The 25,697-nt window shown below is 45.0% G+C and overlaps 1 protein-coding gene across 10 annotated transcripts in view; it reads left to right on the top strand.

Moving 5' to 3' along the window:
* Positions 1-25,697, top strand: part of myt1lb (myelin transcription factor 1-like, b) — a 103,933-nt gene that overhangs the window by 64,709 nt on the left and 13,527 nt on the right. For 9 of the 10 annotated variants that reach the window (XM_010879128.4, XM_010879136.3, XM_010879135.3 and 6 more), the window contains exons 7-13: positions 6,714-7,865; positions 11,171-11,305; positions 15,695-15,785; positions 19,294-19,404; positions 20,170-20,396; positions 20,646-20,911; positions 24,967-25,173. In XM_010879128.4, coding sequence (XP_010877430.2) covers positions 6,714-7,865; positions 11,171-11,305; positions 15,695-15,785; positions 19,294-19,404; positions 20,170-20,396; positions 20,646-20,911; positions 24,967-25,173 — 2,189 coding nt within the window. The remainder of the gene's footprint in view (positions 1-6,713; positions 7,866-11,170; positions 11,306-15,694; positions 15,786-19,293; positions 19,405-20,169; positions 20,397-20,645; positions 20,912-24,966; positions 25,174-25,697) is intronic. The other variant, XM_010879130.4, reaches the window with a different exon arrangement.

Genomic DNA, 25,697 nt, shown 5'->3' with positions numbered 1-25,697 from the left:
GAAAGTCTGCAAATATTCAGTTTACTCACTGGGTGATGGAAACTTAAGACTTACCTGCAAACGACTTCCGTCCACCAATGTTCAAAGTCAGTGTTTGTCTTGATTGTTTCCAAATTAAAGTTCACGTATTGCTGTGAGCTGTAGAAATCAACAACATGCAGCCTAAAGTTGTGCTAATTGTAAAATGTGTAAACATAAATCATACTTACTACCCAACACTTTATTTATACAAGTAATTATGTGCTGTGTTGTTTTGAAAATACACTTTTAACATATAGGGTTTCTGGTGATTAAGCATTACCAGAACTAAGAAGGTCCTAATCTGGATTCTGTATGCAAATAATCTATAAAAAGGCTGACAAATAATCAATAATGCAGCTAACAAATGCTGTAACATTCACAAAAGTATGTTTGAACATAAAAAAAAAAGTCTTACATTAATTTGCTAATCATCCTTTGTTTTGGTTAACGGCTCATTATTTGTTTTTGGATTTTGACATATGTTTTTGAAACTATATGCATATATTTCTTGATAGTGCTTTTTATTTTGACAGTTGCATTATGTATTTGTGACTCACTACTTACTAGTTTACAACATTTAATGTAAGAATCTTCCCATGTCAAGAAAAACTTTTTTTTTTTCTTGGCCAAGGAGCCAAACCTAATAAATTCCACTGGGTGTTCTAGCATCCTGGGATTCTATTCATCATCTTAAACCACGGTTCTATGCTGAGTTAAAAAAGCTGAATGAAATCAAAACTTTATTTTCTTCTCCGTTCTTACTCTTCTTCTGAAATGCAGATAAGTCATCTCCATATGCGTTGCTAACATCTCTCACGTATCCCTCAAGACGGCTGCGGCAGCAGATCAGATTCCAATCAGCGAGCTGCAATAGGGGTGGCCTCGTTATGGCGGCTCTCTGCGTTCTCGTGGATATTGGACAACTGCTGCCACGCTGCTACTCCTGCTGCATTGCTAATCCAAGTCAATATGGAGCAGCTCAATCTCCTGGTTCCTCATTCAATCTGTTTCACTTCCCTATCCTCTTTGTGCACCTTGATTGCTCTTCAAATTGGTTTTTCTGAGCCATGTTTTAAACCATCAAAAATTAAAACTTTGGCAGCCTATAGCTAAGGGTAGAATACTGTAAGAAAGTGTTCCCCTGTCAAAATGTGCGCCCGGTCAGTCGTGACTGTTCTCTCGCTCCACGGTCCAAAGCCCTCAGCCAAACACCCTAAATATTGTCTTCCTCTCATTAGTTTTGAGTGTGTGTGTGTGTGTGTGTGTGTGAGGGTGTGTGTGTCTGTGTGTGAGTTGATTTGTTGAATGGTTGTGCATGTTTATGTGTTCTATATTTGTGTTCATGTATTTAAATCTCAATTTGGTCTCAATGCATTAATGCTTGTGTGTTTATTTGTGCATTGGCGAATATGTGAGCTTAAAGTATTTCCTACTTCATGTTAACACCTTTGATCTTTATCTTATTGAAATAGTCCCTATCACACACAGAGAGAGAGAGAGAACAGTGAACGGCTGTGCAAGCTCAACAAGAGTTCTGCCGCTCAGTACCAAAAGGTGATCATTTACGGATGTAACATTACCGACATCCGTTTTAACTGCCATAGTTGATGCAGTAAAGGTCTCATTATGTTTTGGATGCTTTTGGTACAGATGTGCCTTGTGGTGGCAAAAATAAATTCTAACAACCTTTTCTTAGCGGCCAAGTCTATGCCGGCCCCAGTTCATGACAGACTGGCTGCTGGCCAGAATTTGCAGGGTATCGGCTGCAATTGTGACAACATAAATAGAAACAATTCCAGACTCATAAGGAAAGTCTTCTGAAGAAAACAAGTGTTATATCATCCTGAGAAGGTACAATAATGTGTAGGCTTTTCCGACTGTGCTTTCAAAGAACAAGGCAACTGGATCACATTGTGTTATTTATGAGACTTCTGAAGTTGGTGCCCTTAATTTGTTGTTTCTATATTATGGAATTGCTTTTAAATGATCATACCACTGATCATTTATCCATTTCATATTGGAAAAAATAATTATTACATGATATGAAATTAAAGAGAAATTTGCCATTACTACTATGTTCTTTAGAAATGTACTAAAAAAGACAAACATAACATGGATAAAGGGAACTTGTTTAGTCATGCTTTTGCTTAGAATTCCACATTTAAGGTCCTGGAGTTTATTTTTGTGACAACACAACTTGCACCATAAACAACTTCCTGTGTAGCACCGTGAACAACTTCCTGTGTAGCACCCTGAACAACTTCCTTTCTTAAGTAGCACCCTGAACAACTTCCTGTGTAGCAACCTGAACAACTTCCCTTAATAGAAAGAGATGGGAATAGAAAACCAGAAAAGGCTGGTTCAGCCCGGCCGCAATCAGAAGTCATGTTGCCCAGTTGCCCTCACTGGATTCAAATCTGGGTCTCCCAGATGAGAGGCTTTGTCTTTAATCACTTCACCAAAAACTACATGTTTGCTAGGTGTTAGTATAGCATCCTGACATTAGATCAATTGTCACACATTGACATCACACCAAGTTTGAATATTTCACTTTCATTGTGAATTGTGTAAAATATTTCACTTTCTTTGTGCGTTGTGTTAAACTGGTTAACGTTTACCTCCACCACAAATAGCATCTATGAACTGTATATCATTTTGCCACTGGCCGTTTTCACATCGTATTAGTCAGTAACAGGCTTACTAGTATCTACTAACTTACTGCTTGGAATACTCATAAGAATTAAGCAGTTGCTAACGAGACTGAAGATTAACTTTACACTGCCAAAACTATTTCATTTCATGGCAATGAAAATGTTCGTTTTTCTTTCATATGTGATTGACATTGATACAATAACTATCAATATAGGTGACGATAACTGACTTTTTCATCAAGTGAAAAGAAGAGAGAATCATGGAAACCCCTACTCCTTTACTTGCCAAGGGATTGTGATCAAGCCTATATTATCCCAAAAAGCATGCACAGATGCTTTATTCGGAAATCCACCAGAAATAGTCGCAATGTAACCGTAAACAGTTGTATTTTAGACTTACTATAACGTAGCTACTGAGGGTTGTAGCCAGCAAAGGTTTTGTCTATCCTGAATAAATCCTGATTTACAATGATGAGGCTCAAACGCAGGACCTCTGGGTTTGTAGTCTGCTTCTCTAACCACTACACTATTTAACAAGGGGTAGTTAGTCAGTCAGTCCCTCAGTAAGAGACATTCGCTCTTCTTGGCCAGCTCTGCTCGCACGGTCCGGCAAAAATAAACAACTACAAACAATTGAAAGCTAGTTGGAATATGTTAAAACAATGGCTTAGCTATATATTGGGAGTACATCTTCATGTTAAACTCCAAGTATGAAAGTGTAATGGTCAGTGCCCTTGAGAGAATATATTTACATTGTTGTCAATTAGCAGCGGCTCTAATCCAGGGTGACTTACAGTATGGAGGGCATATATTATTGTACATTATCCCCATGGGAAACAAAACACACATCACTGGCGTAAGAACCATGTTCTACTAACTACAAGCTATCGGTGAGACGCGGCTGACTTAACCATTCCCAGTTTCCCACTGAGCGTAACAGTAAGGACCAGCAGTATGTAGGAAAACATTTCCAATAACAATGCCCGGCGGAGTGAGTAAAGCTTTCCTAAGTGGACAGTGAAGCCAGTGTCGAAAAACATTTGGGAAAATATTTACACAAGGAAAGCTTGTTTTTTTTGATAAGCGTAAGATTTCCCTCAGTCTGATGAAGGGGACAAGAGTGCTGAGCCATGATTATATCCCCCGGATAGGGGCTTCCATTTAGGCTTGAGCCTTTATTTGCCTTAAAGGCTTGGTTTAATTGTGTTTTAGGTGTCCCCGCAGTCAGAGCGCCTACTCCCATAATGTGTACCGAAGTGACCGGCCTCAAGGGAACTGCCTCCTTTTCCCTGAACCCCAGGGAACCCCAGGTTCCAGGTAGCTTTAGACAATTCCCTTTTCTTTGGTCCAGGAGCCATCTCTTTCTTCATGCTTTGGATCTACATGATCAGATGAATAATACTTTAAAGTAAGTACTGTGTTTTCGTCTTATCCTTGGTGTTATGGTGCATCTACCACTCTGCTTACCTGCAAACCGCCTGATGCTAATGGTGTAGTGTTTTCTGGTCCAGGTTGAGGAGCTTGGCCATGAGTATTCAACCCAATCTAGAGACTATCAGTTCACTGCTGCCTGTGGTCATGACACTGGAGACCATGAGACAGGTGGCTCTAGCCTAGATTTCACATAACCCCCCAAATGAATAAATGCCCAATATTTCCAGATTCCCATGAACTCTGTTACTTAACAAATGAGTGAAAAAGTTGTACTGAAACAGAGTAATTAAGTAAAAAAGTTCTCTGTGTTGGAATTGTGCGGGCGTACCCCAACAACAGAATTTGTGGTCGTGTACCAGTCTTACACGATATACATGCAAGTAGACCGCTGATAGACTGCTGTCCAGCTTATTTTGCATACAGTATACAGTAGTAAAACTTGTTTCTTCTTTTAAACTTTTCAGTGTAAGATATTTAATAGACAGCCACTTTAAACATATACAACAAACATTCTTTGTTCTTGTTAAGTCTTAATGATAATTACACTTGGCCTAGTGTGGCTGAGCGGCTGCCTCTGATGACCATGTATGTCAGTGAACTTCTATGGCATGGGGCCAAGTTCGACCTACTGCACACCTCTGGGTTTCGCCACATTTTTGTAACAATAAATCATAAAGTCCCTGAACAAATACCTTTAAAATACCGGGGTGCGCTGCTACCAGACTGGCCCACCTACTGAAAATGCTAAACATTACAATGCAACAGTGAGCCTCCCTGGAGAAAGGTCCCACTGGCTGTAAGACACTGAGGAAAAGGTTCTTGGCTTCAGGGGGAAAACCAGTGGAATACTGGACAGGGCAGGTTTTGCAGTGTGATCGGACAGGCCAGACCTCAGTGACCTGTGCAACCTGACTGGGGTGAGTTTTAGATGGATACCCACTGACATGCACAGTACGCCGATGACCGCCTCTGGTAAAGTGGTGGCAGACCCCTGTGTGGTCCTGGAGGCTTCTGTCATCCATGATGAAACACCTCATCCAGTGTTGGGGAAATCACTATCAGGCAGGTGCAGGTGTGGCAGAAGTGGACTGGCCTCGGGCCCCAGGGAACATTTCCAAAGATTCTGCTGCAAGGCGAGCCTGTTCTGATGCTGATAATTGTGTTTTCTGATGTACCAAAGTGCGCCAGACATTGCTGTTTTGGAGGAGGCCAGGGGGAGGTGCTCATCATGGAAATTGGCTGCCAAATTGATCGCTTCGTGGAGCAGACAAAGTCTTTAAATGCCAGCCCCTCTATCACCTGAACTGTGCAGATCTGTCATTTTTGGAGACTTCCTTGAAGGCTGTGGCCTCCAGATTTTAAACGCCTGTCTGATACCAAGGCAACTATAATGAGGCACTGCTCTGTGTCAGTGGTCACGCACAGCTGGGCGCCATTGAGACCCTGGTTCCTGTAGCCATGAGTCTCTATATTTTCATGTCTGAATCCTTTCGACAGAGATGTGAATTTGCGATTCAAATCGCAGTTTGTCTTGGTGTGTCGATTTGTTGTGTGGTTGTGCGTGTTCGTGTTTTCTGTTTGCGTGTAAGGTATCTGAAATATTCATTTATATGTGTGTTTATTTGTGCATTAATGACTACATTAATGCACAAAATAATTTTCTTCATCTTTGATCTCTATTTTATGAAATATTCTTGTTCACACAAACACACACCCACACACACACACACACACACACACACGTGTATTGGGAAAAAACAGCGTGCCTTTGAATCTGGGGAGAAATAATATTTCACTGTAATGATCTACACCTCACTAGTGTTTTGTCAGCCGATTTTCTTACTCCCTCTAGTAATCAAAGTCACATTTATTATTTCCATCCAGGCCGCTGGCGTGTTGGGTATCACAAATTGTATGCCCTCTTGATGGTTTGGTTGGGGGAGGGGGATGTGAGAGGGCAGATTGGAAGTGATCCAGAGAGTGGCTGCTTCGCATTACTGACAGGAGAGGTTCAGCAACCTTTAGTAGCTTGTCTGGCAGAATCAATTAGCCAATGAAAAACATTCTAAAGATCCTGTTGATTGGACAAGAATTGCCTTCCGCAATGAGGAGAATAGAGAGTGGATGTAGGTGGATGTGTTAATTCAGTCAGTGTAATGGCACATTACTGGAGACAATCAATGTACAGTGTAACATGAAGCATGCTGATTCGAGTTGAAGGTCTTCTGCGGCGCCAAAATGTGTCTAAATGAAAAGTGTGTTGCTTTTTGCCAGTTACATCCTGTAGCCCTCAGCTGGCAGCCCTGGCCGGCATGTTGTTGTGACACAGTGAATCCACATTACTGGGATGCGTTGTACCTCAATTTCGGGAATGTACATCCAAAGCATCTCTATGGAAATTTCCAAACTACTTTATCCCACTTCCTGTGCTGATTCAAAATTCAGTTTACCGGCTGCTGTTAGGACCCTGAAAGTACATTATTGAGGAACGCAAAGAGTTCCTTATCCAATTTAAACTGACCAAGCACAGAAATCTGATTTACCCGTTAAATAGAATGAGTGGAATGAGATTACCATGCATTTGTTTTTTGTTTTTTTCCTGTGCAGAGGATGATCAGATGAACGGCGGTGGAGGCGGTCATCCCAAATCCGGCACGTCAGGGGAGAAGGACGATAACAACAATGACGAGTATGAGAACTACGACGAGCTGGTGGCCAAGTCCCTGCTCAACCTGGGGAAGATCGCTGAGGACGCCGCCTACCGCGCCATGACCGAGTCCGAAATGAACAGCAACTCCTCCAACAGCGCGGAGGAAGAGGAGGACGAGGACGAGGAGGAGGAGGAGGAAGATGAGGAGGAGGAAGATGAGGAGGACGAGGAGGACGAGCAGGGTGGGGGCGGAGGTCAGACGAAGGGCGAGTTGACCCTGGATGTGGACAGTGACGTGGTGAGGGAGACGGTGGACTCTCTGAAGCTGCTGGCCCAGGGCCACGGGGCGGTGCTCTCCGACAGCGTGGAGGGAGGCGACTATGAGGACGGGACTGGGGAGAACGGGGATGGGAGCCGCGGCGGAGGTCCTGGAGTGGGCAGCAGTCAGGGTAAACCTTCCAACGGACTGGAGGAGAGCGATGAGGAAGTGTGTCTAAGCAGCCTGGAGTGTCTGAGGAACCAGTGCTTCGATCTGGCCCGCAAACTGAGCGAAACCCAGCCGGCCGATCGCTTGGCCTCAGGCCTCCCCCAGCAAAGCCACCCTGGCAGCGGGGACATGCAGGGGCAGCTCCCCCATCCGCACCCCAACTCCCACTCGCACCCGCCTGGGTACGGGGACCTCCAGCAGAGCCAGGAGGAGAGGCGCGCCCTGGAAAGGAACTACTCCGACATGGTCAACCTGATGAAGCTGGAGGAGCAGCTGAGCCCACGCTCCAAGGCCTTCTCCAGCTGCGCCCAGGACGACCCCTACCACAACCACATTCATGACCGGGACGAGGACACGCGGTCGGTTACATCGGACCGCTCGGAGGAGGTGTTTGACATGACCAAGGGAAACTTGTCTTTGCTCGAAAAGGCCATCGCCATGGAGTCCGAGCGGGCCAAGGCCACGAGGGACAAGATGGCTGCCGAGGCGGCGAGGCGGGACGGGGTGCGGTACCATCACCACCACGGCGATCACCATGGCGAGCACCATTCGCGGCACGGTTTCGGAGAGGAGCGCAAGGCCCGCCTCCACGACGGGATGAAGAAGCCCTACTACCATAAAGGTACGTACGGCTGGAATGACCAGGTCTGACTCGCTGGGAACCTCCTGGTGGCCCCTGGGAACAAGCTCTCGCAACCAATTTGGCCACTGGCTGTTCTGCAGCGGCCGTAGCAGGACAGCTTATGTTGTCAGAAAAGGCCGGCATGGTGACATCTGTGGGTAGGCTCGTGAGTAAGTAACGGCAGTATGTACGGTCCCTCCCACCTTGGAGCCTTGGAGCCCCAGCTAAAGCAGACTATTTTTAAAACCCGGGTACTCCTGGCCTCACTGCCGGAGCTGCCTGTTAAATGGAATTGTACTGTATCAAGGGCCGCACTACCGCGATCCTGGAGTGCCGCATTGGCTTTGTGGGTTTTGATTTAACTGGCCTGGAGGTCTCGGTGTGTTTAGACAGTCGTAGAGCAGAACGATTAGCCCGGTTGGTGAGGTGTGCGCGCCAGGTTGGAACCAAAACCCACGGGTGCCTGTTGCGCTTCAGGAACAGGGTTTCCAAACCCTGGCCGTATGTGTTGTCTTTCTGGGGGAATGAAGTTTAAGGATAAATGGTTAAACAGTGACAGTGTATTTTAATGGCTAACCTGTCCAGACAGTGAGTGAGGACATTACGGACGCTCTTGAAGATTTGAAGATTACAGTGACATTTGAATTGGTGGGTTCTCCAAGATCATAAGCAGACTGACCCCACCCTCTAGTATAAGATAAAAAGGGAAAAAAAATTATAACAACATGTCAGATAAGAGAGCAGCCAAAAGGAACACCCACTTTCACAGCGGGCTCATATTAAAACGCAAATGCCACACCAATTCTCATTTCCCATAAGCGACATTGCCCTTCTATCTGTGTAATGTGGTAATGATGACTGCGTGACGGTACTTTGCGTCACGATCACCTCCTCCCTCTGGAGAGGCACCTGGGTGACCGTCGTTCCTTCTGTGTGACTTACAAGGGGAGGTGGTGGCTACGACGTGAGAGCCCAACTGGCCCGCCAACGGGAACGCACCGGGCAGAGAGACGGAATGAGCGATAAGGAATAACGGGCCTACTGACTTCACATTCATTATCCAGAGATGGTATTTTAATGGGGGGACATTTGCCATGCAAAGCATGGCCTGTCTCCATCTGCAATCAATATCTCCTGCTTTCTAAAATGCATTCCAGGGACCGACTATGCACTCGGTTTGCTAACTTGCAATATAAAAGCAAGATCCAGCTTCTTGGCTACAGCCGTGGCAGGTGTGGATCGAGTAAGAGTAGCCTTTTTAGATTGTTGTTTAACATTAAGAGCTGGGTTGTCCATCCCTGCATTTAGTTCTTTTTTTTGTTGCTTGTGCTTTTTAGTGTTACTGTATGCCAGCTTCCGTAAAGGGAATTCAGTTGTAACTTGTAAGCATTCTGAAATAAACATGTTATGTTTATTGCTTAGGAACAGCGAAACAGGAAGGTATGGACATGGCCCTCTAGTGTATTCACACACGCATGTGTGTTCCTGTTGTTTGAAACTGTGATGTATTTCATGTACAGCCGTAGATCAGTGAAGCAGTCCTCATTATGTACTGTGACTTTACATTTCTTTACCAGTGTAAAAATACGCCCCCACTAATGTAAGGAGAAGTTGTGGCCTGTTGAAAGGGATGAATCAGACACGACACAGACTTGGTGTATCAACCCCATCTATCCTAATGTGACGCAGAGGAACGGGAAGACCTGAATGTGTCCTAATATGACGCAGTCAGGGGAACAGAAAGGCCTGAAAGTTCAAGGAGGTAATGATGGCCTTCTTCTGATCTCTGGACTCCATTAGATCTCATCTGATGACTCACTGTATTTGAGTATGTGTAAATGTAATCTCCTCTCTCTCTCTCTTTCTCGCTCTGTCTGTCTCTCTCTTTGTTTTTCTGGTTGTTTTCAGTTTTGCTCTCTTCCTGCCTACCCCCCACGTTTCCCTCCTATCTCTTGCTCTCTCTCTCTCTCTCTTTCAACCAGATCCTTTCTCTCTTACTAGCTCTCTTTGTCTTCCCCATCCCTTTTCTCTCCCTACCTCATCCTTTCTCTCACACTTCTGTTCTCTGTGTCTGGGTTGATTTTAGTTATGCAGTAAGTAGAGGTGAAAGTACCAGGTTACAGCAGCATTTCAAACTTTAATTAGCAGACTGTCTCTGTGGTCCAGCCTATAAAAACACCTCTGCCTCTTGGTATTCTTTATCTATCTTCTCTATCTCTTCATATATAGTGGGGAGAACAAGTATTTGATACACTGCCGATTTTGCAGGTTTTCTTACTTACAAAGCATGTAGAGGTCTGTAATTTTTATCATAGGTACACTTCAACTGTGAGAGACGGAATCTAAAAAAAAATTTAATTACTTAAAAATCATACAATGTGATTATCTGGATTTTTGTTTTAGATTCCGTCTCTCACAGTTGAAGTGTACCTATGATAAAAAATACAGACCTCTACATGCTTTGTAAGTAAGAAAACCTGCAAAATGGGCAGTGTATCAAATACTTGTTCTCCCTACTGTATTCTTCTGTCCCCCCCTTTCTGTCTCTATTTTCTCCATCTTCTCTATTTCTTTGTTCTTTCTAGATCTCTTTCCGTCCTCTCTATCTCTGTCTTCTCACTCTCTTTTGTTTGTGCAGTCTTCAGCTCACAAGCAATGTCAATCAAAATACACTTGATATCCTCGAATTCAGATAATTATTAAATGGAAATCAAGCTGTATATAAGCTGAATATCCCAGTATCAAAGAACAAGACCTTGTCCCCAGTTTGAAGGTGGTCTTTTGCACCTGATGCCGTTTGGCATAGATATTGCTGTTTTGTGAGGTAACAGTATCTGAAATGGAGAGGGTGAGGTTAGACAAGGGAAAGACAATCGTCTTTGGTGTGTGTGCCTGTGTGTCTGTGTGTGGGTTCTATTATTGCCAATAATTGGTTGAAAAAGTCATAATTTTTCTTGATAATGGCGACACCAGCTTTAATTTCTTTTTTCCTGTGACAGTGGCTTTGTTCAACGAGGGCTAGAAATACCCATGCATGTGATCTATACGTCCTGGTTCATATGTTCTGTTACTATGGCAATGATATAGCTCACCTGCCATGTCCCTTGTGGCTTGTGTCCAACCACTGTTAGCCCCCGCAGTTCATCAACTGACGTGGTTTGGTTGCTTTAGTTAGAAGCATTCTTCTAACGGGTTTGCTGGCAGCGTTCGTGTGCGAAGCTTTTAAAGGAGAAAGTTAAGTTCTCTCTCTTCTCTCCCTCTTTCTGGTTCTCTCTCTCTCTACCCCTGTGTTTCTCTGTGTTCAGATTCATCACGCGGGGACAAGAAGGAGAGTCGGTGCCCGACGCCGGGATGCGACGGCACGGGTCATGTGACTGGATTGTATCCTCATCATCGCAGCCTGTCCGGCTGTCCGCACAAAGACAGGGTGCCACCTGAAAGTAAGCCCAGCCCAGGCACTCATCAACTGCTGCTCAATTCCAGTTAGTCTATATAGGTGACAAAACAAGTCAAAATGTGAAGCGAGTTGAAATTGTGTTTACCCAAAGCCCCTTCTGATAACAAGGCCTCTCAGTGGGCTGTTGGAAGCGTTGTCCCCTGAGCAAGGCTTGCATGTCTCAGTTCGTCCATGTTACTGTATGAATGCGGGTTCATGTGCATGTTTCAGGTCGTCCATGTTACTGTATGAATGCGGGTTCACGTGCATGTTTCAGTTCGTCCATATTTCTGTATGAATGCTGTTCAGTTGTTACGGTTGTCCAATGTTTGTAGCGGCTGTTTGACATTGGTCGTGGCGCCCCTGTGCTATGCTAGTCGGGTGTGGAGAGCACTGGCTGGTCATGTGTTCTCCAGCCACTGTCCTATTGGACGACGTTTGCATGCGTGGGGTCGTGGGTTTGCTCGTGTCTGTCTGATTACCTGCCCAGTCTACTGTCTAATGAGGGTGGGGGACACAGTCTCAGAGAGTCAAGCTGGATGGATGTTTAACTGCACTAGCACTGTCTATTAATGAAAACATGATTAACACATTTAATTTCAAGAGTCCCCCAGAAATGTTGAGTCGACCGTTGTTTCCAACCTTCATGCTATAAGAACATGCTTGGGCCTAATATTCAAGGACCTCCGTGTTATATGTTGTTTGTAGACGTCAGTACAACGTCAGAAATAATGCATTCATTGTACATTATAGGCTTTCCAATTAGCATTAAGCGCATTGCATTTAAATCATTCTTACATTCTAATATTCTGTTCTTCTGTTATAATGTGGACGTTGGTTTTAGAGCAACAAGTATAACAGACTAGCATTATTCCCATCAATTGAAACAACATGAAAGAAACTAAACTGATCATAAATAAAATAATGAAAGAAATAACTGGAAAAAATATGATATTTGGTGTGGGTTAAAAGGAGAGGCAGAAATTATTCATCATATTCCCCTTCTGTTCTACAGGTAGGTATAATAAACCAATATTTAATTTAGTGAAAAATAGCTACAGGGCTGTTTTCTTCTTCCCCAATATCTTTTCACAGACCCCCTGGCAGTTCTCTGTAGATCCCCAGAGACCCCACTTTGAAAAGCTTTTATTTAGCAGGCGCTTTTATCACACCATGGTGCCATCAGATTTTTTATACAAATGCAAGTGAATTAAGCCACAAAATTGTCAACCACAATAAAAACATTGTATTAAAAAAGTATTTTGCTTTACAAATTATACAGATTTTAGCTTTCGAAAGGTTCTTACAAAATGAATTGGATTGTAGTTAAAAAGCACAAAATACTCAAAGGTAATTGAAAAGGTTTTTTCAAACGCGCATAACAAAAAAACGTGTATCTCTTCTGACACTGCCAATCAAACTCATTCTCACTGACCCACAGCCAGGGCTTGATTGTCCTTTAAAAATGATTTGCTAGGTTCAATTCTGTTAAATGAAATACAATAATTACTTGTTTCTGCAGCAGATAGCTGCGGCTGCAATAAACATTAGCCCTCAGCGATTAGGCAACAACAATCCTTCTGAAGTTTTGGGACCCATTTGGTCCCATTCTCCTTGTGCAAACTTCTCAATAAAAGCTCTTTAACACGTGTCATTAACCCTGAGTCAGAAGATAAAGTAACGATTTGCCATGAATCAGACTGCTATCAAAATAAATATGTTTTTTATAGTGTGCCACAGGAAAAAAGACATGAACTTATGGTGAAAATCACACAGTTATCAGGTGGGACCGTTTTTGCTTTGAGTAGCGAAGTCAAGCTCAGCCAGGCATTTTTTTCCGGTCCCAAAATACTGACTGGACCCTACCCGTCCTAGTTATAGTACCAAGGTTAGAACCAGGAGATTGCCCTGACCATAAGACCCTACCCGTCCTAGTTATAGTACCAAGGTTAGTACCAGGAGATTTCCCTGAACATAAGACCCTACCCGTCCTATTTATAGTACCAAGGTTAGAACCAGGAGATTTCCCTGACCATAAGACCCTACCTATCCTAGTTATAGTACCAAGGTTAGAACCAGGAGATTGCCCTGACCATATGACCCTACCCGTCCTAGTTATAGTACCAAGGTTAGAACCAGGAGATTGCCCTGACCATATGACCCTACCCATCCTAGTTATAGTACCAAGGTTAGAACCAGGAGATATCCCGGAGCATGTGATCTCAACTGGCCCTAATTATAGCAACAGAGTTAGAGCCAGGAGCTCAGAAATTTGAAAGGTATTTCCATGTTCATTGTCTTTTCCTTATTTGTGTTGATCAATACTTTTGGGACAAATAATAATTATTATATGATATGAATAGGCCGACTTATTTTCTGAAGAGGGACTCGCATACACACACACGAACACGCACACGAACACACATACCGTACAAATAAACACACACTCACAGTAGATGTTGCAGTTGTTAAACTAATAATCTACATCCTGGTGTCTTAAAATTCTACTATTAATTATATTGACGTTTTTACTGCACTGTTAATGGAGTTGGCAAACATGCATTTCCCTCCAGATTTTATAAAATGTGTAAGCGACAACTAACATTAGATTTGACTGTTTGATTTGAACATGCTGCTGAAAGGTGACCTGGTGGGGGTGGTTGAAAGTAGCGGCGGGACTCTGCTGTAAAATACATTATCCGGCATGGAGAAACCACAAGGTTTGTTACTGTTCACCGGTGTGCAAATACCCCCTCAGCACAGATGGGCCCATCTGTAATCTATACACTCACACACCTGCTGACAGCAGAGGCAGAGGGGAGGAGGTGTGTCTGTCAAACACCACGGCGCCCGGAGGAAGAGCCAGAGCCACGGGGCAAGCCCTCCCCCTGTTAACACCTCCACACTGCTGACTGGACGATACATTACTGATGCAATGTGTTCATTTTATTTAGCAATCGCACGGTGCAGAAGGCTCTTCCCTGGGAAATGTGGAAGGCGGAAAAAAAGACAAACTGAAATCACAGATGTTTTATTCGTCGTGTCGTACCGTCACTGCTCCCGAAAATAATGTTCCCCCCAAACAAGAATAGGAAATGCAGCATGCGCCCAGGAATCGCGGGTTTTCCTATTTTTCTGAAAGGTTTTCACCGTGCTCTAGGAAGAGTTCTGTGAACGAGGATATTAAGTCCAACCATTTCCAGTCATTCCAAGTTGTTTCTGCTGTGGTCTCAGAGACAGAGTGTAATATAATAAAATGGCTCTCGGCATGTTAAGGTGGAGGGAGGCCCTGGTCCCAGTTTCCTCTTCTCAACTCTAATGAGTATGTCAGGGAGCGAGGATGACGAGGGTCAGAGTGTAAGGGGGTGGTAATGATGAAGCTGACGCAGTGAGCAGTTTTAACCCGTACCGCAGGCCGTCTGTCTGACCCCTCCATTCACCCCCTTCTGGTGGTCCTCAACCAGGTCCTCCCGAAGACGTCCGCGGATAGATCATTATTCTAATTGGCTGCCGTGGGGGGTGGGGGGGGTGGAGACACTCATGGGCTGTTTTAATAGTAAACGCTGTGAAGGATGCTAACATAGAGCCTAGTCTATGTATAGGCTGACAAGATTCTGTACTCTGTGTGCCTGAAAGGAACTTCTGTTGCATGGTCTTTATCCTTTGGCTATCCCCTGGTTTGTTTCTTCTGGGCTACATGCTTCCTCTGTCTTCTGTTGGCTATCCCCTGGTTAGTTTCTTCTGGGCTACATGCTTCCTCTGTCTTCTGTTGGCTATCCCCTGGTTAGTTTCTTCTGGGCTACATGCTTCCTCTGTCTTCTGTTGGCTATCCCCTGGTTTGTTTCCTGTGTGCTACATGCTTCCTCTGTCTTCTGTTGGCTATCCCCTGGTTTGTTTCCTGTGTGCTACATGCTTCCTCTGTCTTCTGTTGGCTATCCCCTGGTTTGTTTCCTGTGTGCTACATGCTTCCTCTGTCTTCTGTTGGCTATCCCCTGGTTTGTTTCCTGTGTGCTACATGCTTCCTCTGTCTTCTGTTGGCTATCCCCTGGTTTGTTTCCTGTGTGCTACATGCTTCCTCTGTCTTCTGGCTGTGTCCTAGACAAGCACTCTTAGATGGCTTCCTCTTTCCCAGCATACTCGCCGATCAACTGTTATTTTGAAGACTAGTGCAGTGAGAGCAGTATTTTCTGCCCTTTGTAAACGAGGTGCTCTGTGGGCAGAAGGAAGAAGGTCATCTCAGATTGCAGGGACTGGTCCTAATGATGATGATGATGATGATGATACTCACACGCTCACACACTAATGGTGCTGTTTGGATGTGGGGCTTCTAACTCTTCCCTGTTTCTATCGCTGTCTTGTCTGTCTGTCTGTCTGTCTGTCTGTCTGTGTGAAGTCCTTGCAATGTATGAGAATGTTCTTAAGTGTCCTACGCCAGGCTGCACGGGGCGTGGCCATGTCAATAGCAACAGGAACTCCCACAGAAGGTGAGTCGCCAAACAGGGCTGGACACCATTTTGGAAACTAGCAGGAATGTGTGTATTACTTCCTCAGTTTCTTCAGTTGGCGTTTCTTTTTTTTTTGTCCGTTCAATAATGCATTAATTTATCCTGGTTTCTTGCCTTTTTGTTAATATATTTACTTTTTTTGTGTGATTCTGGATATTTATTTTCAATCGGTTTTGTTTTATTTATGAATCCATTAATTTGTGTCCCAATTATACTATTCTGGTTACAGTGATTTTGAGTGTTTGTGTCTTTTGTTTTAATACCGATGTAAAAGGGGTTACAAATGTAACTGGCTTCAAAAATGTCAGATACCACAATCACACCACACCCATGGTTCCTTGTCTGATCCTAAATCTAGAGTCAAATGTGTCATCTTCACCTCAGGTGAAAGAATTGCGGTGGAAGTTTCCCGCGTGAGAGACTGCGTGCATGGGTCGTTGTGTTGAGGGTGGGACTGAAATAGCGGTGTTCGCCTCTTTCCTGTCAGACAGAAGGGAGACAGAGAGGTGGTAGTGAGAGCAAAGAGACGAAAGGAACAAGAGGTAGAGAGAGATCGGAGGAGAGATGAGAAAGACAGATGAGAGAGAGAGAGAGGTAGAGAGAGGTGGAGATGACTGGAGCGTCACCCACAGCAGATGTTAGGTGAGTCGGGTGGAGCGGCAGCCATTAGCGCCTCTCTAACACCTCTGGCAGGAAGGCAGGAAGGCTACAGACCTGGGACACTGGAGTTCTCTCCTGCTGAGCACGGTGTCAATCACACACTGACACTCCAGCGAGCGTACAGACACGCGCACACACCTGAAACAAACATACAGCACATACGCATAAGCATATGCTGTCGTCACGTGCATGTAGTAACACAAGCATCGACTGTCTGAGACCGTATCGTGCACACGCAATACCCCCTATGAGTCGAACAGACCCTTCTGATATCTACATGCACTCACACAGACATACACACGTACATACAGTGCACATGTACATACAGTATCTCACAAAAGTGAGTACACCCCTCACATTCTTTTCAAATATTGGAGTATATCTTTTCCTGTGACAACACTGAAGAAATGACACTTTGCTACAAGTAGTTAGTGTATCTTGTATAACAGTGTAGATTTGCTGTCCCTTTGTAATAACTCAACACACAGCCATTAATGTCTAAACCGCTGGCAACAAAAGTGAGTACACCCCTATGTGAAAATGTCCGAATTGGGCCCAATTAGCCATTTTCCCTCCCCGGTGTCATGTGACTTGTTAGTGTTACAAGGTCTCAGGTGTGACTGGGGAGCAGGTGTGTTACATTTGGTGTTATCGCTCTCACACTCCCACATGTTGGTCACTGGAAGTTCAACATGACACCTCATGGCAAAGAACTCTCTGAGGATCTGAAAAAAAGAATTGCTGCTCTACATAAAGATGGCTTAGGCTATAAGAAGATTGCCAAGACCCTACAGTGGTTTAATAGGACAGGTCCCACTCAGAACAGGCCTTGCCATGGTCAACCAAAGAAGTTGAATGCACATGCTCAGCGTCATACTCAGAGGTTGTCTTTGGGAAATAGACGTAAGAGTGCTGCCAGCATTGCTGCAGAGGTTGAAGGGGTGGGGGGTCAGCCTGTCAGTGCTCAGACCATACGCCGCACACTGCATCAAATTGGTCTGCATGGCTGTCGTCCCAGAAGGAAGCCTCTTCTAAAGATGATGCACAAGAAAGCCTGAAGACAAGTTTGCTGAAGACAAGCAGACATGGACTACTGGAACCAAGTCCTGTGGTCTTGTGATACCAAGATAAACTTATTTGGTTCAGATGGTGTCAAGCGTGTGTGGTGGCAATCAGGTGAGGCATACAAAGACAAGTGTGTCTTGCCTACAGTCAAGCATGGTGGTGGGAGTGTCATGGTCTGGGGCTGCATGAGTGCTGCCGGCACTGGGGAGCTACAGTTCATTGAGGGAACCATGAATGCCAACATACTGTGACATACTGAAGCAGAGCATGATCCCCTCCCTTCGGAGACTAGGTCGCAGGGCAGTATTCCAACACGATAATGACCCCAAACACACCTCCAAGACTAGACCTATTGAGCATCTTTGGGGCATCCTCAAATGGAAGGTGGAGGAGCGCAATGTCTCTAACATCCACCAGCTCTGTGATTTCGTCATGGAGGAGTGGAAGAGGACTCCCGTGGCAACCTGTGAAGCTCTGGTGAACTCCATGGCCAGGTAGTGCTGGAAAATAATGGTGGCCACACAAAATATTGACACTTTGGGCCCAATTTGAACATTTTCACTTAGGGGTGTACTCACTTTTGTTGCCAGCGGTTTGGACATTAATGGCTGTGTGTTGAGTTATTTGGGGGGACATCAAATGTACACTGTTATACAAGCTGTACACTCACTACTTCACATTGTAGCAAAGTGTAATTTCTTCAGTGTTGTCACATGAAAAGATATACTCAAGTATTAAAAAAAATGTGAGGGGTGTACTCACTTTTGTGAGATACTGTACATACAGACACACACACACAAACATACTTACAGACACTAGCACGTGCCTACACATTTCTACCATAGAAATTCATTGTGAAGAATTTGTGAAATTAGAAATAATCACCAAGACCTTTTGTTTAATTTGGTTGAGGGGCTGAATCTCGCGCAGCTGTCGTAAAAGCTCCTTTTTAACCTTGGGAGGTTGCTTGGTGCTGGGTGCAAGGGTGTGTGTGTGTGCGAGCGGAGTATGTTTGTGTGTGTGAACTGGGTTGCAGGGAAAGGATTTTGTGTCTGCTGGTGGTTTATTCTATGAATTCTCTGAGGCCAATCAACCAGAAATAAGCAAGCTGTTAAAATAACCAACTGTCTGGTTGCTATTTAAAATGTTTGATGAAAATGTATGGTCTTAGAAATGAACCACAGACTGTTTGAAAGACAGGCAGGCAGATGGATAATCTGAGAGAGACGAGCAGGCAGGCAGACACACATAGAGACAGACAGGTGTTCTGGGATTCATTGAATTGAACTATTTGCCACCAATAGACTGCTAAACATGATCTGGCCTGACTGCGCACACACACACACACACAGATTTTCTTTAGCAGTATCAGGTGAATTGTATTGTTTAATTAGCCTAGTTTCTCTTCATATAATTATAAAATTTAAGACAAACACACGCTCACACTGCTACTACTCTACTACTGGACGCTTTAAACCTCCTCACTCCCCCCCATATTCACATGTAAACACTGACGATACTCATCGCCCCATATTGTTTGCCCCTTCCTTATTTTTCGCATTACCATATTAATCAGTAGTATGACGTATTCTTATTCTTTGTGTTACTTTATTTGTTGTATTATTTGTTGAAGGGCCCATACCTTGCGCGTCCTGACAAAATGCAACCTGAAATGAACATACATGGCCTCTGACCTGCCCACCTTCCCTCCATCTGTGAAGGTCCTAAGTTCCCCCCCCCCCCCACTCTGTTTTCCCTGCAGTCTGTCGGGCTGCCCCATCGCTGCGGCGGAGAAGCTGGCCAAAGCCCAGGAGAAGAACCTCGGCTGTGATGGCTCCTCCAAATCTAACCAGGGTTCTGACCGCGTGCTGAGGTACTGCAAACGGCTTGTCATGGACCGCCTCTATCAGGGGGAGTTTACTGGGAGGGGAAGCATTGAGTACGGTTTATTACGGACATATTAGTGATTTGCCCGGGAATGGGTTCAATTCAATGTATTTTTATTTTTACTCTTCCTTAACTGGCTGAATTGAAATGTAATTCACCTCATTCTAGAGCTCTGTATTATACCCCTTATCTGCTTCCATTAGCCAGTGATGGAAGGGTTTGCTAATTACTGTTTTAAAGATATAAATGGTTCTCTGCGTCTGTTTGATTGTTTTTATATTTTGATCTTGCAGGCAGCTTTAGTTTGAAGAAGCTCCACGCTCATTTTCTTGTTTATGAAGTGAAAAGCTTTGAAGGGTTCATTTCAGCCAAAGTTGCTTTGATATGCCTGATAACACAGTGACAGAAAAAAGTAAAAAGCAATGTTAAATATAACATTTATATCTAATTAGATTGCTTCACTAAATTAATCTGTTTAGGGTTTTTTTTATGAAACTGAACTAAATATCAGAGAAAGTACATTGCTTCAATAATGATTTAGGTTTGTGTAGGACATCTATTGAGACATTTTAGAGTTGCAGCAAAAGAAAACCCAGACATTAGAGGGATCCTCTGTGGGTAGACACGATTGTTGCCTTTGTCCTTTGCTACCTTCCCAACCCCCCCCCCCCCCCCCCAACCCCCACCCCCAGTGTGATGTTTGGTGCCTCTGCTCTGTCCAACCTACGCCCCCTCGTGGTTTATTTTCCAGGCCTATGTGCTTTGTGAAACAGCTGGAGATCCCTCAGTACGGCTTCAAGAACAACGTGTCGACCAGCACGCCGCGCTCCAACCTGGCCAAGGAGCTGGAGAAGTACTCCAAAACCAGCTTTGACTACAGCAGCTTCGCGGACAGCACGCATGGCAGCAACGTCTATGGTAAACGGGCCATCGCACCCAAGCTCCAAGGCAGGGACTCCTCCCCTAAGGGATACGATGGTACCAACTGGACTCTTCTCTGTGTCATCCCACCTTTCCGTCTAATACATTTTGTCCGTCCAAGATGGCCGCCCTGCGTCTATGTGTTTGCCCATTCCCAACTGTTTCTTTCTGGCCAGGGATTAATTTAGTCTTCTCTACTGTTGAACCAGAATCAAAGCCAGTGTGATAGCTTGTGTACGTATTGGCCATGCTCGCACTTGTGGATTTACTCCCCCTTGTCTCCCTGCACATGTCCGGCTCCATCAGCCAAGCGCTACTGCAAGAACTCCAGCTCCGCGAGCAGCACCACCAGCACCTACGCCCCCAGTAGCAGCAGTAGCAGCCTGAGCTGCGGCGGGGGGGGCGGAGGCGGAGGCAGCAGCGCGAGCTCCACCTGCAGCAAGAGCAGCTTCGACTACACCCACGACATGGAGGCCGCCCACATGGCCGCCACGGCCATCCTCAACCTGTCCACGCGCTGCCGGGAGATGCCCCACGGGCTGGGGGGAAAGCCGCAGGACCTCTGCTCCAGGGTAGGTGGCGCTGTTGTCGGCGTCCAGGGAGTACGCGTAGCGAGGCTCCGGTGGATGCGCCTCGATGTTACTGAAGTGGGTTTGAACTTCCTGCTCTTCATGCCATATCCTTTCGTTTGTTTCTCGTCAAAGAGATTGACTGGGGACATTTAGGTGCTGCTTGACATCATGTGGTTTACCGAAGGCTGTCAGAGGTTGACATTGTGTTGTTTCCCGTTGGGTTAGACCTCTGATATTCTTCAATTCTATACCACCGCTAGAGGCCTTTTCTCAGGGCGTACTGTTTGGTTTAACGCGGTGTGCTGGTGTTCTGTTAGCCAGACATGAGCAGCTGTGGCTCTCGCCTGGCGCTCGGCAGGACTGCTTATTATTCCTCTTCCAGGGATCAGATAGGGCAGATAAGAAGTGCAGCGGATGGGACAGATCACCGTCGCCATGCCATGAGCCCAATATGTCTTCAGGAGGCGATAAGACGTCAGTATGCCTCGCATTATCAGCAATGAGACGCTGAGCCGGTAAATAGGAGAGTAGGAAAGCACGGCAGAACGGCAATGCTAGCCTAGCGCTAATGTTGATAACATGGTCTGACTGGGGGTGGTGAGGCAGTGGGGAAAGGTTGTGAGAGGACAGAGAAGAGAACAAGAGAAGAAAAGATTTTAGGAGAGAGGAGAGGCAGGACAAGAGCCGAGGCTGCAGGAAGGTGAAGTGAGGTCGGGAGGAGGGCATAGATGGGATGGGATCATGAGAAAGGAAGAGAGTAGAGTGGCTTCGTCAGTGCGAGGTAAAGAGGAGGGCACTCATCTGGCACATGAGCCTTTGTCAATTGGGACGTCCTCTCTCCTCCTCCCTGTCTTCCTCTCTGTCCAACTCCTTGGATAAGGCACACAAAAGGCTCCCAGGCGTAGGTGGAGAGAGGAAATATGCATCAGAACACCCAGTCGTATCACCCTTTTCTTATATTATCTGTATTTCCTACATCCATTCCTGGCACTCTGAGTGATCCTGAGGGAGGCTAAGGAATATTCATGCATATCATGTTTTTTTAAGGAGCCAGAGGAAGCTGCTGGAAGTGATGTAGGGAAGCAGCCACTGCCCCCACCCATACGTTCTCCCTTACATCCTCACTGTATATCCCTGGCGACAGGGGTTAGGGCAGGGGAGGGCAAACCTTTCGCCTCGGGGGCCACCACAGGAATGATTTGCGGGCCTGAAAAGGGGAATAATTAAAACATTTGTTTTATAATGTCTGAGTAATTTAAAATCACATTCAGATGTACGAATGGGCCGGTTATGTTTTACTTTCCCTCAAAAATATTTTGTCACCTACCGGGGGCTGGAGGGAATTGCCCCTCGGGCCAGATTCATGGGCCTCAGTTTGCCCACCCCTGGGTTAGGGGATACCTAGGGGTCAGTTGATGCTATGGTTCATGAAGAAACCATCTGTCATACACACTTAATATTGTCCCCTATACAGATACGCACACACACACATACACATACAGATGCAAACAAATAGTTACTAACCTTTGTTTACCCTGAGACCAAACCCTCAATCAAATTGAAGTGGACAAAAATTTGCATTTTAGAATTTTGTTGTGGAGAACTATTCAGCGGATGTTCATCTACCTTACTTTTTGTCCTGTTGGGCTGCCCTTAATGATTTAATTAATAACCTTCTATCTTAATTTATGATCAAATTAATTGTCCTCATATGCCGCCAACACATTTGTTCTATTGATGTGTAGAGAGGAAACATCTGAAGTTACTACTGAAGTAGTTGGTTATTCATGTTTGCAAAATGAAATCTTGTTCTCCCTCTTTCCAACTCTCTCTAAAATGTATATCAACATGTGAATGTGGGCCATTGTCAGTTTGGCAACCCTTTGAACCTGGTGATGCTATGATACTTACAGAACTACCTCTAGCTCTGGCTCAGGATGCTTGTTTAAATAAAAACAATTCTACATAGACATTTCAATCCTTGTACTTGTATAAAAGCCCTACAAAATACAGTATGGTTGCGTTGCACACCAGTGTGGTATCTGATGAGTGGACGGGTCTTAGGAGTGATAATGTGAAGTGTGTCTAAGGAGATACACTTCACATTATCACTTAAGACAAGTACTGGATGCCATTTCGGAAATATTGTAGTGTTACAACACTGGGCCTCATTGAAAAACCGACAATTCCACTGTGTAGTGTCTTCACAGATGTCTGTACAAGGTCACATACTTAGTGCATGTCAGTGCCAAAACCAAGCAATAAAGTCCAAGGAACTCTCTGTAGACTTCAGACATAGAATAGGCATTTATAGGCAAATTTAAAGCATTTTATTTTCCCAGAAGCACAATGGGATTTGTCAATGTGAAATGGAAGAAGTTTGGAACCACCAACACTTTCTAGAGCTGACTGTCCAGGCCAAATTATGTCAGAGAAGTAGCAACAGTAAAAACAAGGTACCTCTCATTACCTGTTTAATGCCATCTCTGTGGTGGTTGGCGCATCATGCCATGCGGATGCTTCTCAGCGGCAGGGACTGGGAGACTGGTCAGATTTAATACAGAGATGTCCTTAAAGAAAACTGGATCCAGAGCGCACAGGACCTCAGACGGGGGCAAAGATACCAGAAGCACACAGCCAAGAAACCTCTGGGGAGGCTTTCGGATAAGCCTGTTAATGTCTTTCAATGGCCAAACTAAAGCCCCAGTTCACTAACGCTCCCAATTCAGTCTGACATATCTTGAGATCTACTGTACAAGGAAGAATGGGAGAAATTGCCCAAATTCAGGTATACAGAGCTGGTAGATGGTCTGCATACGTATGTACATGAGATGTTTTCATTTCTGTTTTCAGTAAATCTGCAAACATTTCTAAAATCCTTTTCGTTCATGTGTTTATGTCATATCATTGATTTTCTATCCCACTATCCTCTTGAAGAAAACTTTTCTCTCTCTGTCTCTCTCTGCCTGATGTTCATGAACGCCAAAGGGATGGTTTTGTCTCTTACACATTCTCATCAGTTTCCTCATTTATCAGTAACATTTATTAGTTCAGAATACTTAATACAACAATATAAACTGTAAAAGTTAATTAAATATCAATTTCAGTATACTGTATAACAGTTGGTCATACTTCACACTAATGTAACGTTAAAGACTGATTTCATATTTTTTTGCCATATTGCCCTGGAAATGATTAAAACGTTAGCTAGATCTATGTTGTGTTTACCCAATTGGAATCCAAAGTTGGCTCCGGAAGCACAGCCCAGTGCCTCAGCCTTGAAGCCTGCATGTGCGTCACACAGTGGTTCTACTCCGCTGGAACACAGAGAGAACAGGGAGAATCCTGCCTAGGGGAAGTGTCGTGTGGAATCACTGTAAAAAAACAGGCTCTCCTTCGCTTGGAAGGAGGAGAGGAGTGGACGGGGGGGGTGGGGGATGTGGTTGGTGTCAGGGATGTTGTTGAGGGCGAGGGAAGGGTGACGAAAAGGCGTTACCCCCCCCCCTCCGGTAACACTACTCTTAAAGGGCGGGATACCACTGGGCGCGTTGGAACCAGAGACAGTCCATCAGAAGTGAGAAGAGGGCAGGGCAGTGTTTCTGGTTGATTATTCAAGTCCTGCGACCTTGTTTGTTTTGCTGTATTTCTTATGTTTTTCGGTTAACTAGCATCCGTGCGCCTGCAACCACAACCCAGCACGGTCCTCCCTCTCACCCCCCCGCCCAGCCTCTGTCTCTATCCATTCACATCACACTCAGACGTCTGGCTGTGGACATTACAGTCACTCCAAGAGAGGGAGGGAAGGAGGGATGGAGAGAGAGAGAGAGAGAGAGAGAGAGAGGAGTGTATAGTTGCCTTCTAGCACTGACCCCATCTCTCCCAACAGGCCTTCCAGTCAGCCACTGGAAGCGTTACGTGATCACACATGAGGTTGTGGAGCCGAATGTTGCTTAGCCTATCTCCTTTCCTCTCTCTGTCTCCCTCTCTCTCTCTCTCTTTCCATCTGTCCCTCGCTCAATTTCTCCCCGCCTGTTTTCCCCCGCCTTTCCCTCCAGAACCCAGACTTAGAGGTGGATGAGAACGGGACGTTGGACCTGAGTATGAAGCAGCGTCTCGGGGGCGGCGTGGGTGCCGTGCTCACTCCCTTGGAGCCCATGTCCCCCCGGCGCCAGGCGCTGATGCGCTACGGCATGGGGGACGACTGCTGGGACCTGCCCGTCGACTACACCAAGATCAAACGCATTGACGAGGACAGCAAAGAGGTGATGACGAAGAGGACAATCATTGCTCTAGCCTGTAGCTCTTAATGCCAGTTGAGGATATCCCAGACTCTGAATGACCTTCCATACCGTTAGCTTCACACAACCACAATACTCTGAGAACATTAACTCTGCAGCATACGAATACCATCCATGCAAATTAACAAACTGAAAACGTGCATACATTAAAGTACACTTTCACGTAGGCATTTTTACAGACATTCACCGCCCCACTATTCAGCATTTAAACAATTTGGCATTCAGTACATAACCTACTATGGGTCACATCAGTCCAAACGGAACCAACAACCAGTATGGACCCCTGTAGGTTCCCTTCTGTGTATGACTCTGATTTCATTTCACATTTATCACCAGGCTAGATCTATCACAGGTATAGTATGCTGAATAATTGGAATGTAATATCAGAAGGTCTTTAAGAAGACAATGACCTTTTTGCCAGTTAAACAGCCTTCATTTCTACACAGCATTCAGAGGTATCTGTGATTATTCTAAGCCATGCTGTCTGC

The sequence above is a fragment of the Esox lucius genome, chromosome 15, assembly GCF_011004845.1.
Source record: "Esox lucius isolate fEsoLuc1 chromosome 15, fEsoLuc1.pri, whole genome shotgun sequence".
In the NCBI taxonomy this organism is placed as follows: domain Eukaryota; kingdom Metazoa; phylum Chordata; class Actinopteri; order Esociformes; family Esocidae; genus Esox; species Esox lucius.
This window is presented reverse-complemented; position numbering and strand designations above follow the sequence as displayed.